At 37.8% G+C, this 15619-nt stretch overlaps 1 protein-coding gene across 2 annotated transcripts in view; it reads left to right on the plus strand.

The window, feature by feature from the left end:
- LOC139671057 (uncharacterized) overlaps positions 1–15619 on the plus strand; it is a 285587-nt gene that overhangs the window by 228292 nt on the left and 41676 nt on the right. For both annotated transcript variants that reach the window (XM_071553278.1, XM_071553279.1), the window contains exons 17-20: positions 2664–2882; positions 4683–4935; positions 8334–8497; positions 13657–13816. In XM_071553278.1, coding sequence (XP_071409379.1) covers positions 2664–2882; positions 4683–4935; positions 8334–8497; positions 13657–13816 — 796 coding nt within the window. The remainder of the gene's footprint in view (positions 1–2663; positions 2883–4682; positions 4936–8333; positions 8498–13656; positions 13817–15619) is intronic.

Raw genomic sequence — 15619 nt, forward strand, 5'->3', positions numbered from 1 at the left:
GAGACTCAGCATCTCAGTGGGGATGACACAGCTCACAGGAGGAGACATTAGCTCTCTTTTGACCTCTTGAAAGAGGAAAGTAGTCTAGGGAGCAATGAAATGATGAAAGCACAGGTTGAATATTTTCAATGCTGCCTAGACCTTAGGGAAATTCCATAACCACAGTTTTTTATGGTGTGCTCATGAGGCTCACACAAGCAGCTTCCACACAATGAGTGACAGAGCTGGAGCAAATGCATTCATGGAGCTCCTGTGAAAGTGCTGATTGCATTGCCAGATCCTGCCTCAGTGAGGAAGAAGATAACTCACCTTCCCAACCCTGTATTTTGGTCACTAAGGTTTTTCAGTATTTCTTCAGGACTGTTCCAGTGCTTCGGGACTTCTGTGAATGAAAGAGGACTCAGTATTTTCAGTGCTTTAAGCTGTGTGCTCTCCTTCTCCATCTGTGTCTTGGGTTGGAAGGAAGGATTTATGTCTTGAAACCTTTTACAGAGCATTTAACTCTGTTGCTTATTTGGAAGCAGTTTCTTTTAGCAAATTGAGCCTAAATAATCTAGTAGTAAATGATTCCAACACGAAATGGAGTGTTGATCTAAATCCAGAGTTTTGTGAAAAATACATGATTACTTGTGCTCTCATCACAGAGGTGAAGATTGGCAATGATCCCTGGAGGATGTGGATTTCTGAAATGGGTGAGGCTGGGTGGGACATCTATGTAATTCTGCTTGTTTGATGAAGGATGAGAAGAGTATTATGAGCTAAGATAGTTTCTTTTTGTTGGTTTTTTTTTTTTGATTGGGTTTTTTTGTTTTGTTTTACAAACAAACTATTTTGTCTAAATAAAATTCCAGTGTGGCTAATCCTGCCCTATTAACTCTTCTCAAGGAGTGAATGCCTCAAGAGTAAATTTTGATGGAAGCTATTAAAGATGACAAAAATATCTTTGTATGAAAGGAAGTGTAGTGCAATCTAGCTGCAGAGTTCAGAGCATTTAGAATTCCATGGTTATTGTAGAATAATACCACAGTCAATTATATTTCTTCTTTTACATTTTTCTTTGTCTCTTTCTCACACCAGCCTAGACTATGAATTCATAATGTTAATGAAACTGTGTTGTGATCTTCCTGTAGGCTGCTGTGGGAAAATAATTACAGTATGAGAAAGGTGATTCATGATGTGGCCCTAAGTCTCTAAGCTAGGACTTTATGACTGTTTGGGATATAAGCAAAATGGACTACAATGTCTAAAATAACCCACAAAACCCCTAACAGATCCACCTGCAGTCCCTGCAAGGATCACCTGTCTCAGCCCAATAGATGTTTCTGTGAGAAGTTTTGGTTATTTGTACTTGAAGTATTTTAGTGACCCCAAACCTGTTTTCTTTTGTGGTGTGTCTCTGACAACTTCTCATCCTCTTCTTCAACCAAGCAGGTAACTAAAGCCTGAGCCTTCCCATGAGAAAAAGAACTGGATAACAGCATACCCTCTCCTACACATGCATCCTGCTCAACATTGAGGATCAGGAGTAACATAATGCCAAGGCTGGTCTTAAAATGCAGACCTATGGATAGCCAGTTCAGGGGTTTTATTTTTCCTTCTCATTCAAACCTAGACCAAATGAAGAAGCTTTTTATCTATTGCTATTTGCAGTTCTCTTTGCGACTGCTGAAGAAACAAATGTATACAGCTATTTAAGAAATATGTGTACACAGGAAAGTGCTTAAAAGAGTATAAAATACAATGCAAGTATGTCTGTCGCTTCTTCTCCAGTGACGTGCTGCACTTTAAAAAGCCAGTATGTTTTCTTCCACAAAAAGATCTTTATTTTTCTGAACTTTCTGAAGCTTAATCAACATAAATAACAGTCTGAGCATGATGACATCATATTCGGTCCTGGAGTTGTGCATCTCAGCTGCTTAGTCATTTAAATCAGTGGAAATAAGCATAGCAGTTAGAAGTTTCCAAAGGTCAAAGAAGCTACTGTCTTTTCAGCTTTGAATCAGCTGAGGGACTCCAGTTTCTTGGAAATATAATGCCAAGACTGCATCTCTGCATCCTTTTTCCTCCCTCTGTCCCCTTTGAAGCACTATGGTAATTAGTCTAAAGGGCAAATCACACCATACTCAGTAGCAACCTTTTACAATGCACGTTCCTTTTATTTTCTCTTTCATTTGAAATTAGAGAGGAGTTTTATCCCACATTGTGTACTGAAATATTTAACTGAAGTGTTCTTACCCAAATGCCAAAAAGCTGTTCACAAGTTTTCAATAAAATTAATACTTTTCAGTACAAATATGGCAAGTTCTTTTACCATTTTCTTTGAAGGAAAATAAATGATAAAGTGTTCCTCAGAGAGCAATTTGTGAGAAAATTATAATAAAAATTAAGGAAAAAGACTTTTAAAAACTTCATTTTAAATGTGATTTGTTGTCTTCTTTATGGAAGTGGTGGCATTATTTCTGTGAGAAAGCCACCTGTCTCCTAAACTGTCAAGGAGAAAACAATATTTTTTTTCTTTTTACTCTCAGATGTGTTCCATCAAAAGCTGTGATTAGAACCTGTACTGAATTATCTGTATAGCAGGACTCTACAGTGTTTTAGAAAGTGTGATTTCTTTTATGTCTTTGTGAATGACTATTTGTTTTGTTTCCACATATTTCCAGCTGCCGTCCTGCTGCTGCAGTGAAACTGTCCAGGCAGGTTGTGGAGCATTTCCATTTCATGGCATACGCAGCCTTTTTGGAGCTGGAAGCCACACGCTGGCACTCCAGAGATTTCTGGCTGCTCACACTGCTGGTGGTTTTGCTTTGGTTTGTGAGACTTTACCTGCATTATTTGAGCCAATGGCTCTTCCTTCACACCATCTCTGTTCCTGTTACAAAGTAAGTCCTGCTACGCTCTTTTCTCTGTGAGAATATTTCTCCAAATGGCTTTAATGACTAAGACTCATCCTAAGGGAGCCTCTGCAGAGACTAAGAGAACAAGGACTGCATCCAGATTACAGACAATCTTATATGCAAATGTAACCCTAAGAGGTCACATTTGCATATCAGATGAAGGTGTTAATAATGTAAACTTTAAATCCAGAACACAATGTGTTCATTTGTGTGTCCTGTGTCATACCTGCTTCTCTCTCCCCTGAGATACAAAGCAGGTTATGTATCTTCCAGAAGAAACATTTATCATTTTGGATAAAGTATTTCCAAATGCCTAAGAAGTGCACAAAACTGAAGAAGCATTTAAATCATATTTCATGTTACCAAAGTGATCTATGAGTAAAATACTTCTAAGAATTTAGCTTTGATATATCAATTTTACTGTGAGTACTGCAAAGGGTTGACATATTTTAACTGTATGATACATTGACTTCAGCTCAGGAATTAGAGCTCTCAGGAGAGTTGCAGGAAAATCATTGCTTGTCATTACTTGACATGAAAAAAACCAAAAGATGGAGACCAAATTCACTAGGTAATATATACCTGATTCTCTATATGTGGCTGTGGGGTTTACAATGGGCTTACAGAGTGAAAAAGTTCAATCATGCTCAGGAAAAGGATGACTTCTTCAGTAGAAACTTCTTTTATTCATGTTAAAATATTGCAAGCCTGAATCAATGAGTGGGAGCCAGTAACATGCAATTTTCTGACCTATATCTGGTGTGATAGTGTGATTGATTATTGGCTAAAATTTGAGCAGAGAATTTGAACTGAGCAGACTCTGGACAGTGCTGGCTGGCTATTCTTAAGGTGATCCTCTAGATTGTAATGCAAAGCCAAGCATCTCTCACTGCTAGCCTTGCACAGCCCATTTGGGCTCAGCCAGCTGGTGTTAAACTTCTGGGAGGCCAAGCATCAAGAGCCTGTGAAAACAAAGGAAATTCAACAGAAGGAAGCAATGCATGAGAGAGTGGTGGTCATGTTCGAAGCCACTAGTCACAGCTGTCCCAGGCAGTCGGCTAGATAAAGGATAATGTTCTCAAGCCAAGATGCCCTGGATCAGCATCCCAGTCTGTAGCTGTGTCCCTGAGCAACACGAGACTGAGCTGAGCACTCTTTACTCGTACCAAATATAGTGGTAACACTCAAGTCAGAGCCAAAGTGAGAATCAAACAACTTTACCTTTGTTTAGGAGCGGAATTTAAGCCACTTCAACTGGATTGAAATTTTTGCCCTAGATTTCAGCATCTGTTGCTCACAATGCCATGCAGTTCCTGTCTATTACAGTGCCAGCAAACTTGCTCCTTGTATGAGCTTTACAAATCCCACCATCTCATGGTGGCAAGAGGAACATTTTCAATCACCTTAGGCATGCTAAAAGCTCTGTCTTCTATATTAGATTTTCAGCTTGGTGCAATGCACAAATGTGCTACAGGATGCACAGACAGAGGATCTCCTGGGGCCTGTTGGTGCATCTAGGAGGTATCATCTTCGTATAGTCTTTCCAGAACAGTCCCAAGGGCCTGCATATGACTCAGAAAACTGAGAGTCAGAGAGGATCAAAGGACACAGAGACAGGAGAAGGAGAAAATTTCATTTTCTTTAGTAGCTTTATACAAGTTTTGGTCCGAGGAATGTGACCCAGATAGTGATGCAACTTTGCAATGCAACATCCGTGATTCTACTTTTTTTTTTAATAGTTTGCTAAGGAGCACAGACAAATGCTCTCCATTTGCTTGTTTACAGATTCCAGCTCTTCCCTCACACTGTTGAACTGTGCTACCAGAACTCCTTGCTGCACACCAGTGAAGAGTTGGTCATGGTTGTGGTGGGACCCCTAACCTTGAATGCGGGGCTGCTTCTTATGGTCCTGATCAGATGGGGCTGTCAACAAATGTTTGACTCATTCCCTTCCTTCTTGTCAAAGCTTATCATAGCTATGGGACTATGGACAGTGCTAGACCCCTTGGCAGTGTTCGTAGTGGATTCATTCCTGGGGGTGAGTCACTTAAAATAACTTGGACATGAGAACTTGACGTAGAAGTTTGTTTTATTCAGTGAATCACTGAAAGATATGAAATTCCACCTCTGGCAATGTAACATGAAAGTTAAAAAGAAATTAAATAATAATGTTATACATTACCTTTTTATTAACAAAATTCCCATCTAATGGAGTCACTCTGTTTCTACATAAAATTAAGAGCACTGTACAAGCCATATATGGAGATAAGAAAGTAAAGCCACTGCTGGAGTGATTGCATCTGCTTTGAAAAGGATTGCTGCAATTTTGGATGTTAATGGAGATGGGTTAATGAGCAATCCTGATTATTAACGCTTCAGATTTTTCTAAGCACTGAAACAGACAAAATGAAAAAAATGGAGGTTATCATGCACTTCTTTGACATGCAATGTAGTTGATATAATTTGCTGGCACTCCTAAAAAGACTTGTGAGATCTAAAGATAGTGATCTTTAAGGAAAGAATTTCATCATATGCAAAATGAGGAGAGCAAAGCTCCCAACTCTATCTGTGCCTATGTATGTGCTGTGTAGCCCAACAGTACTTTGGTGGCTTTTGTTTTATCATGTCCAAGGTAAATGCTCAATCTCCAAGAAGATGCATTTCAAACTTGGCTCTTAACTTTGTACATGATACAGGGTCCTTTAGATGGGTGCAGCATGCTGAGAGCTTTTCAGGGGGGTGTGGTATTGCTACTCTTCTGCCCTTGCTGGTCTTTCAAAGTCATCTCTGTTTCTGTGGCTCACTTCAGATCAAGCAGTACTCCACAGGCTTTATTGGGGATCAAGTTTTTTCAAATCTCTTGGTTCCTCATCTTCTAATGTGCACTCTGCACGTGTTTTTTCACTCTTTACGTTCTCTTTCCTATTGCAGTGGTTTTGAAAATTAAAAGTCAAATCTTCAAGAAATTTAGTTGGAGCTCACTTGGGAGGTAATTGCAATAGTTTAAGCATGTGGCAATGCAATCTAGTTTTCACTTGGATAGTCTGAATTTATTTATTTATTTTAAAATTTCATTATATAAAACATGTACAGAAATGAATTGTAATTACTCTGATTGAGATATGTTTTTCCTTAGAAAAAGAAGTGTTTTCCTGCAATAACCAGGTTAGAAATATTAAAATTATTAAAGAGTTTTTTGTCTCCTTTGGTATATTCATGAAAACTGAAAGAAAGGGTGAGGTTTGCCTTATCCTTCCCACACTTGCATTGAGAAAATTATGGCCATTGACTTCAGTGAATTTTGTTCAGTTTTACAGAGACTGGATCACTCACCAAATTCAAATAGCACTTGTTCAGGAGGAAACATGAGATACAAATAAAGTAACTTAGTTTTTCCTTACAATGTTAAAAATATTACACACCTCTCTGAACTTCATACTGAAAACTTGGCAGTCTTACCCACCAAGATTATCTTTGGTAGAAACTCATTTGTTCAAATATTACACAATATACTGTGTGTATCCTTTCCAAAATGAAACTATATCTCTTACATGTGTTTTCATTATTGCATTTGTAATTTTTTTTTTCTCCTGGCATTATTTCAGCAGCTATTTCAGATTGACTTGCCAATCTATTTTAGATCAAATCGTTTTAAAATATTGTGTTGTGGTAATATGAGTTATTTTAGTGCTGGAATGTATTTTAGTATCCTAAATGGCCTTAATATTTATGAAAGATGACAGATAGCCCTGGAGAGAAAAGTTTCTCTGTTTACTATGTAATGTCTTTTGTTGTTAGGGAAAGGCTATAGCATAGTTGCATATATGATGGGGGAGGTGGTGGTTTTTCAAGTCATAGTCCAAAATGCTGTGTCAAATGTGTGATTTCAGGTTTGATTTACTGTCAGCTTGTAGAAGGATGTTCCAGGGATCAGAAACATTCCTATGCAGTTCAAGTTCCAGTTTTGCCAGAGCTTTCCTGGGACCCCACTCACTTAGTCAATCTGTAGCTTCTAAAATGTAGACAGGAACATCTCTTTGGCCACATGGATATGTGTCATCATAAAAACCCACAGACACTTCAAAAGGCTCATATGACCATCCTTCAGTGGTATGATAAGTACTTGAGAGACATGTTGACAAATGTATTTAAACAATTTAAAATGAAAACACTTTTCTTGGACCGTGACTTTGAGGACCAGAGAAGGCATACAGATTGACAGAATATCTTTATTAGACCAAAAGGATGGATAAGTACAGTTCTCCCATGCCATTTTTGCCTTGCCAGAAAGAACTGGTTGGATAAGATGGAAATTTTATCCTTACTTGCCATTCAGACTTTTGCCTCTCTGGAGGAATGTCAGGGCATGATTGCTGTGCAGAGGATTTTCCTTGGTGGACAGTTTTTTGGCTTTTTTGTTGTTAGTTTGATTTGGTTTCTTTTTTTTTTTTTTTTTTTTTCTCAAAAAGAGAAGATTTAATAGGGAGACAGGACAGAACCAGAGTATCTTGATATTTTTGTAACAAATATAGACAACTCTCAGTTAGTGACTAGTTTTATATACCATTACCAGTCTCCTAGGACCATTAATTTCCGTTACAGAAACCCAGCAGTGTTGCAAATGGTGAAGAGAGAACAGAAACCTACTCAAGAATCTCAGTCCTTCTATAACTCATCATTGGACTTGTAGTCAACACAGGCATAGTAGGTTGCCAAAAACAGGCAGAAAGTTTTGACTCTTTCTAAGGATTAGTCCAAGCAAGTTGCTCAGAAAGGTGCAGGTTTCTTGAAGCCCAAAGGTCACAGTATCTCTCTGAATGATGAACACTGGATGTTTTCATGGTGCAGTTTTATATCCTACCAAAATGTGTCAATGTGATCCAATTTGGGTATGGCTGTCACTGTGCCACTTAAAAAGGGAAAAAGTGAAGAGAGGAATTTATTTTAGTTCTGAGCAGAAGAAGAGTCATGATATGTAGCTAAATTCTTCTAAATCAATCCAGCAGAGGGCAATAATATGTCAATACAGTGGTTAGTTCTAAGAGTTAGATATGGAGAAAAAGAAAAAAGGAAAATAATAGATGTTTGGAAGTTAAATCATTCAATATTATGCCTCCTTGATGATTGAAATAAGACAAATTTCAGCCTTCTTCCCCTTCCACTTGTCCTGAAATATGTTAGCAGAATTCACTTTGAGTATTTTCACCTCAAATGGGTTTTGTTCAATAAGTCATCTCTGTGGGGTAGATTTTACATATACTAAAATCAGGTATCTCATGGTTAATTTTAAATTCTGTGTAGCAGACTCCTAAGTTTCAAACTGTATGCCCAACAAAATACATTTAAATCATTCTTATAAACAAATTCAGGTTCTTTTGTCTCTATGGACTAATCAGGTTTGATATTTTCTTATGTTGATTTTTTTTCTCCATGCAGCGATTTGGGAACAGTGTAGACAAACCCATTGCTGACGCTGCAAAGCTCTCCTGGGTCTTTATAAGAGCAGAGGAATCAGGGGTTCCTGGTGCCTTAATCACTGTGATGCTTTATACAATCCTGTTCATGATCTCCTCGACAGTGTTGTACCTGTATTTTTTAAGGTATGTCTCTTTTCTTATTATTCCCTTAGGAGCTTAGGCTCATGCCCCTTCTCCTGTTAGATAAAATAAGGTGAAATCAGAAAAGACATATCGGTGTCACACATCCAGAGCCCAGAATTGCAGATAATCAAGGAGGGGTTAGCTCCTGCTTAACTTTTAATGCACTGGGATTTGCTGGGCACAGCAAGTCAGAGGTGGAGCCACTTATTTCCTCAACAGGAGCACAATTGATATCGTGATTTTTCATAGACTCTGGGAGCCTCTGCTTCTTTGGCTTCAGGCAACAGTGTCTGTGTCAAGGGCTTAAGCTGTAAAGTGTGTGTACCTTTTATTTAGGTACTTTGGAAGATGTTGTGTTTAGTCTTATAAGCAGGGGTTTTGTGAGAAATAGGACAAATTTCAGAAAGCTACATATGATATGAAGTGCAAAATCTCTGAGTCTGCAGTGGCTCCCAGAGCCTTAAAGACTTTTGATGAAACAGGATTTTTGACTTGATGTGACTGAGTCATCATGACCTGACTTAATCCAAACAGTTTTTTCCATTACTTCAGCCCCTTTTCCATATTTAGTTCATCATGAAATTTGTCCAACTACCTTTCTTGCCACCTTTCTAGTAGACACCATTAGTTTTCCAGTCAATAGGGACAGGTATGGGACACTGAAAAATAATTAAGTAGGATGTCTAATATATTGAATGAAAAAATGGTGGTTTTTTCTGAGTGAATCATCTATAATGTATGTAAAAAGTATGAATTTAGTACTGACCCTTGATTCATCCAGGGATAAAAATTGACAAGCATCAATAAAAAAAACATATGCAAAGGCAAGTTGCAGGCAGATGTAAGAATGGAGAAGCCCAGCATACACCCTCCTTGTGACAGAATCATTGCTCTATCTCCCTTCCAAAAACTCTGTTACAGCAGGCAGAAAAAGATAAATGGCAATCTAAATTTCTGCAAAGTATTTCAAAGCTCCTGCATTCCTGGAAGCTGTATACAACTCCAATGTACTGGTAGTCTAGTTAATTAGTTTTTGAGATGTTAATGCCTTCTTAATCATTGACTTAATAGTTTTGAATAGCTTCATAAGTTTTAGCTGCTGTCGTTTATTACTCAGGAAAATTAATTTAAATTAAAACATTTGTAAGGCAGGTTTTTATGAGAATATTACCAACATCTTCATTGTCTGGGGAACAGGTGCAAGATCATCAAAGGTACCTTTCCTTCTGGATCAATTTTCCCATAATGTTTTCCAATAAAGGGGTGGGGGAATAATGTTACTAGGGGAAAAAAAGTTGTCTTAGCACAATACATTTTAAAAATGATTGATAGAGAAATACAAAAGCAAAAGGAAAATAACAAAATCTGTACAGTGCATAAGGTCTTTGAAATTCTTTGCTTCATAACAAAGGGAAGCATTATGCATACTGGAATCTGTGCAAAGTCAAAATTATACTATGAGCTTCTGCAATTGGAGCAACTTTCTCTTCCCTGAATATCCACAGCCCAACACAGTTGGAACCTTGGACCTAACTAGGACTCTTGAGCAGCACACTGTCAGTCCAGGAATGATAACATTAAAACCTCTTAAGTTATTTTAAAGACAAACATCTCTTCAATTTATAATACTATTTCCTAAATATTGATATAACAATGTTTGTTTTCAATAATGAAAGCAGCATCATCGCTTTGTGTATTTCTCAGATGTTGTATCTAAAATATATTTAAATTTGGTGTTGCTCAGTTCAGAAAACACGTATTTTTAAACAGATATACACCTCAATTTTCTCTTGTAAGGTAAACCAATGTAAATATTGAGGGATATCTTCTGTGTCTTAAGACCTCAATCCACAGGGAAGACTTTGGCTGTTGGATGGAGGAGTTAGTGCCATTTTTAGAATTCCTCAGCAATTTGCCATTAAATGGAACTGTTTGACAGTGTGTTAGAAAAGAGCACCAAAGCCACAAGACCACCAAAGCAAGCAGGGGAAGTGTCTGTTTCTGCTACAGCGAGAAAGCTTCATGGCAGCAGTGATGAACAAGCAGGAAGTTAATGAAATCATGGGCAGGGGTGAAGCAGCAGTAGACATCTATTTGTGTCCTTATAAATAAAAATACCTCAGTAAGTCTGGCTCCCCTTGGGTGTCTTGGGAGTCTAGTACATCTAGAATGGAGAGATATTCTAATTACTTTTTGGAAAAATGAAGTGGCGCTGGTTGCAATTCCTTCATTTTAATTCCACTAGACATTAGAAACAGACAGGAATTTGTTGGTGAAATGTTTTCTGCACTGTGAGAAACTGCAGATCCATCTCAACTAAAAGTGTCTGCTGGAAAACATCTGAATTTCCTGGTATTGAAACATTTTTCAGGGAAGAGTTTCAAAAAATCTACATTTTTCAGTGTTAACAGCAAAACTGGTTTTGTATTTTTTAACAGTGGTTTTCCAAGAAAAGGATGAGAAAGGCTCAAGTGAAGATGTAATAAATTGTTTTAGACCACTAAAACTACCCCTCATTTTTTGGTTTGTGTAATTCTTTGAGAAGCCTATTTTTGTATCTGACTCTGGCTAGCAAATAATTTCAGTGTTTTCTTTCTGAGAGATAAATTAAAGAGCAAGTACAGTATTATACTTATTCTCTTATGTCTAGAAAAAATAATCTGATCTTTGTTTGGGGTTTTTAATTGTATTAGCAATGGAAATAACCATTCTTATATTAAGAACAATACAAGTTAAGGTGCAAGAAGTGTTTTATTATTTTCATGCCAAAGAAAAGAAATTAAAGCAGGTAAGAAGAGCAGGCTGAGTCCTTTTGGACCAGAGGAAATAAGTTGGAAGACAGCCTTCATGATTCTTAATTAATCCAAAGTTAATTATATTGTTTATAACCATGTGCTTAAAATCTTCATATAGAAAATGTTTATGGCAGCAAGTAGACAGCAATTTAACTGCATTAAATTTTACTTAATTTGAAATAAGAATGTTACATTAAGTGAGCTTAAATAAATGGTAAGGTCTTTCTCTTGTTTCTCAAGATAAGTGGCAAGTAATTGAAATTGCTGACCTGGACTTTCAAATACCAACACCATGGAATAATATTGCTTCAATATGAGCAGAAAGTCAGAAAGCCCACCATCCTGACTGTTGGTTTTTCAACTAAGCACAAGATAATTCTAAATTACGAGTCAATCCTTGCAAAAATGTATCTGTTGTACCCAAATAACATCTGGTGCAGATCCAGAGATTAAGAGAAAAACTTTTATTTGAAGACACTGTGGAAATTGTTAAATTACTCCATGAAGGATATTAGTTATTTATAAAAAAATAATCTCTACTGTAGCATGATTTAAGCTACTTTAGTATCTTCACCTTAGCACTGATTTGCGTTTCACACTTTAGAGCATTTTCTACTAATTCTTTGGTAGCCAGTTTGTTTATATTCCCAGGATTACCTACCTCTTGCTTAGGTTATCTTTCATCTGCTGTCCTTTTTGATAAGAGAATCCCAAATGACATCTTGGAAACTACAGCAAATTTAGGGCTGCAGCTTCAAAAAGGAATATTTCAAAAAAGAAGGGTGGGGGGAAAGGTACAGAGAACACCTTTGCAGTAAAACCTGAGATATAAATTCCTAATCTGATATTGAGCCGGACTGCCAGAATGCAGTAACAGAATAGCTACTGTATCACAGAAACTCTTGGATACAGTGTTTGACCCTAAGTACACATTCCCCTTTGAAGAGATAGTGGAAGCTTCTCATGAGATTAAGTTGAAAAAATGTCTGTTGGTGCATCTCTTTATTTCTGTTCCACACTGAATCTCAAGTGTGGGCAAAAGTGTACTAAGCAGCTTATTGAATGTGCTTCTCTGCACTTAGTGAGCACTGTAAAGTGTGATTAGAACTGGTCTAAATGTGAACTTTGTTCTGATTTACTTGAGCAACCCTCTGCCTTCTCCCATGTGCACACTTTGTTCACCTCATAGAGACCAATACAAGACCCAAGGATAAGGACCAGCCACAAGAACTGGCAGTAGCGCTGCTGTACATGAGAAGGTTGAGAGTACAGAGGTCCAAAGGAGTTATACCTGTGCTCTGTTCCCACCTTACAAGAAATGAAGGACCTGTAGAGCCCCACAGAAATCCAGGCATTTTGTTGGTTGCAGAGCCAAACAGCAACCCATAAACTTCACACGACTATCCAGCCAGCCTCTGGGAAGGACAAAAAGGTTGAAATTGGCACCAAGCAAGGGCTGAACTGCAATAAAATATTAACTTGAAAGAGGATACAAAAGGAAAGACCTCATTTCAATATCCATAACCAAGATTCCAGATTTTCTGATCTTTATTTTCTGAACGCCTGTTTTTGGTAGAAAAGTAGAATGAAAAAGAGATTAATTGAGGAGGTTTGACTTGAATCAAACAACAATGTTTTGAAGATTTTAAGTTCATCTTAGGCTAAAAATGTGACACCAGGCTTTCCCAAAAGACTCACAATATTTCTTGATTTCACCTACATTAAGAAATACCACACAGCAAGTCTGTCTTGTGGTAGAAAGTTTTACTGCATAGTGCTTAGTCAATTCCTTACCCCAGCACAGAAATGTCACAGAAAAACAAAGACAGCCAGCAAATAAAATGAACTTTTCTAACATCAAGAGAAGTTTAAATCATATAGACTTCAGGCTTAAGTTTGAAAAATAAAATAATAATAAAAAAAGAAAAGGTGAGTAGTTCCCTTCTGTGTGGTGTGGTTTGCCCATTATTGAATGCTGGCACAGAAGGACTTTCATTCATGCCAAACTGTGGTACTGGAATAGTTACCCAGCCCAATGTTAAGGACAGACATTAGATGTTTCTGAAGGAAAGGAAGATCAGAATCTTTTTGGGAAGTCAATATTTTTAAATAAGTAAAATAAATTGCTGCTTCCATTTATGTGATTTGATTCAGGTACTGTAAATTCTACATAGGGCTGGGGAGGGCTGTATGGTGGAGAATCTGGAAAGAAGCTTCTTACTCAATGGCAGAGAGCATAGTCATGAAGGGAAAATCAATATTTAGAAGTCTACGAAAGGATGACTTTTGCAGGATACCATTTTCTTAATTTTTGTGTGAAGAGTCCTTTCAAAGATGAACCAAATGTGTAATTTCTATCCTTAGGCTACACAGCGAGGGTTGGCTCTTGGATGTATTCCGACGTATTCATGGAGAGGAAGGCACATTCTTTGTTCCACTGGACTTAGAGATTTCCATTCAGGAGCTGAGCTACATTATGAAGAGAGCTGAGCAGTGGAGAGGAATCAGTGGTGAAAGACGGATGGTGAGTGGCAAAACGAGCCTCCAAAAGGAGCCTGTGGTCCAAATTAATGTTTTGTATTTCTGGGTGTTACCTAAAAGAGCATAAGATATTAGGAAATTATTCTTCGGGTGCTTCATTCAAGGGAGAAGCTAAGAAGCATTTTCAGGAGAATTTTGTGACATCGCATGTGCATTGCCTGAACGTCATAAGGGGCTACAGTCTGCTTAGTAACCAAAAGCTTAGAGGCATCATTGATATAAAAAATGATCTGTGCCATCTGGTGGTTCTTGACTGGTTTACAGAGACTTGCTACTTGTTTAAATGTCAGATAATTTCTCAGCCGGCTCAGCAAACTGTGGAGTTTCATGAACAAGTAGTATTCACTCTTTAAAAGGGCATAGGTGGAGCTGCCCTGAGGAAGAGATGTGAATTTGGTCAGTCAGATGTGATAGCTATGCTCTGCTTGCTGGCCCTTTCCTTCCAGGATTACCCAGAGGAGTGGAGTCAGTGGGAAATGTGCAGGGGCAGGTACTCTGAGTATCAAAAATAATTCCTTTGTCTTTTCCATTAAGCCACTAGTGTCTGGTCTCAAATACAGACTTTAAGCTGTGTTTACAAAGTGTCCAGTGTTAGGGGTACCATCCACAGATGAGGCTTCTGGTCAGAATTGCTTTCAGAGGATTGAAAACAAAAGAACTAATGTAGTCAGCAGTCTGTGAGGGACATGATCTTTGTTCTGTGAGGAACTTCTTCCCTTCTTTCTAGCTTTGCATCAGTGTTATTAATTCCCATAGGTCTATTTTAGAAACCAACTCTGGGTCAATTGTTGAAGTGCTCATCATTTGGATTTATAGATCTCTGAATACCTCTGTGTGCAATGCTTTGTTTAGTAGAAATGTAAAAATGAACAGATTCCAGATAGGAAGGAAATTAGTCCTCTTAAGTATGTATGAGTCGTCTTGTTTTTCTTTTCTAACCCACTGGAACAAGGGACTTCAGATTAGGCTCTGCAGGTTTTTCAAGTCTCTATAGCTACCTCTGAAAGATCAGCAGTTTATATAAATATATAGCCTCAGTTGTCACTGTTATAAACATCTGCCACAGCTGTAATTATTTTCCACCTTTTTTTTCCCGTGATGACAGTTTGGACCCTGAAAGGAAAAACTGAATGCAAAAGCAGATACTCAGTAAGCTTAATTTTTGTGGGAAAGTGCAAAACAGCACATGGCGTTTCAACAGAGGGCAGGCAAAAAGTTTGTAGGAGTGAATGCACTTCCACAGTCACTTGCCTCAGATATTCCCACTTTTATACAGACAGAACTTATTTTAGTTACCCCAGGAAGTAAAATAACTTTTTTTTGCCACTTGAAAACTTTCTACAGTAAGTCAAAGCATAACCACTGATGATTGCTTTCTATTATCTTAGTTACAAAAAAAATCAAACAAAGAATATATATAGTGAAGCTGGACTTCATTTTGCATTTCAGCCAGAGGTTTAAGATGGATATTAGAAAAAGATTCTTAGCCCAGAGGGTGGTTGGGCACTGGAACAGGCTTCCAAGAAAAGTGGTCACAGCACCAAGCCTGACAGAGTTCTAGAAGGGTTTGAACGACCAATGCCATAGGGAAAAAGTGACAGACAAGGAAAGTGCAAGTAACTACATTTGTTTCAAGTACTGAGTACACTTCTAATGATATCACCAGTGTATCATTTCTTGCAGCAGTACAGACAGGGCTGAATAAGGAGGAAGAAAAAAAGAAAAAAACGAGAACAAGAAAAGAACAAGGGCAGGAGGAAAGGAGGAAGGTTTGGAGATAAAGACA

The sequence above is a fragment of the Pithys albifrons genome, chromosome 4 (genome assembly GCF_047495875.1).
Source record: "Pithys albifrons albifrons isolate INPA30051 chromosome 4, PitAlb_v1, whole genome shotgun sequence".
NCBI lineage: Eukaryota > Metazoa > Chordata > Aves > Passeriformes > Thamnophilidae > Pithys > Pithys albifrons.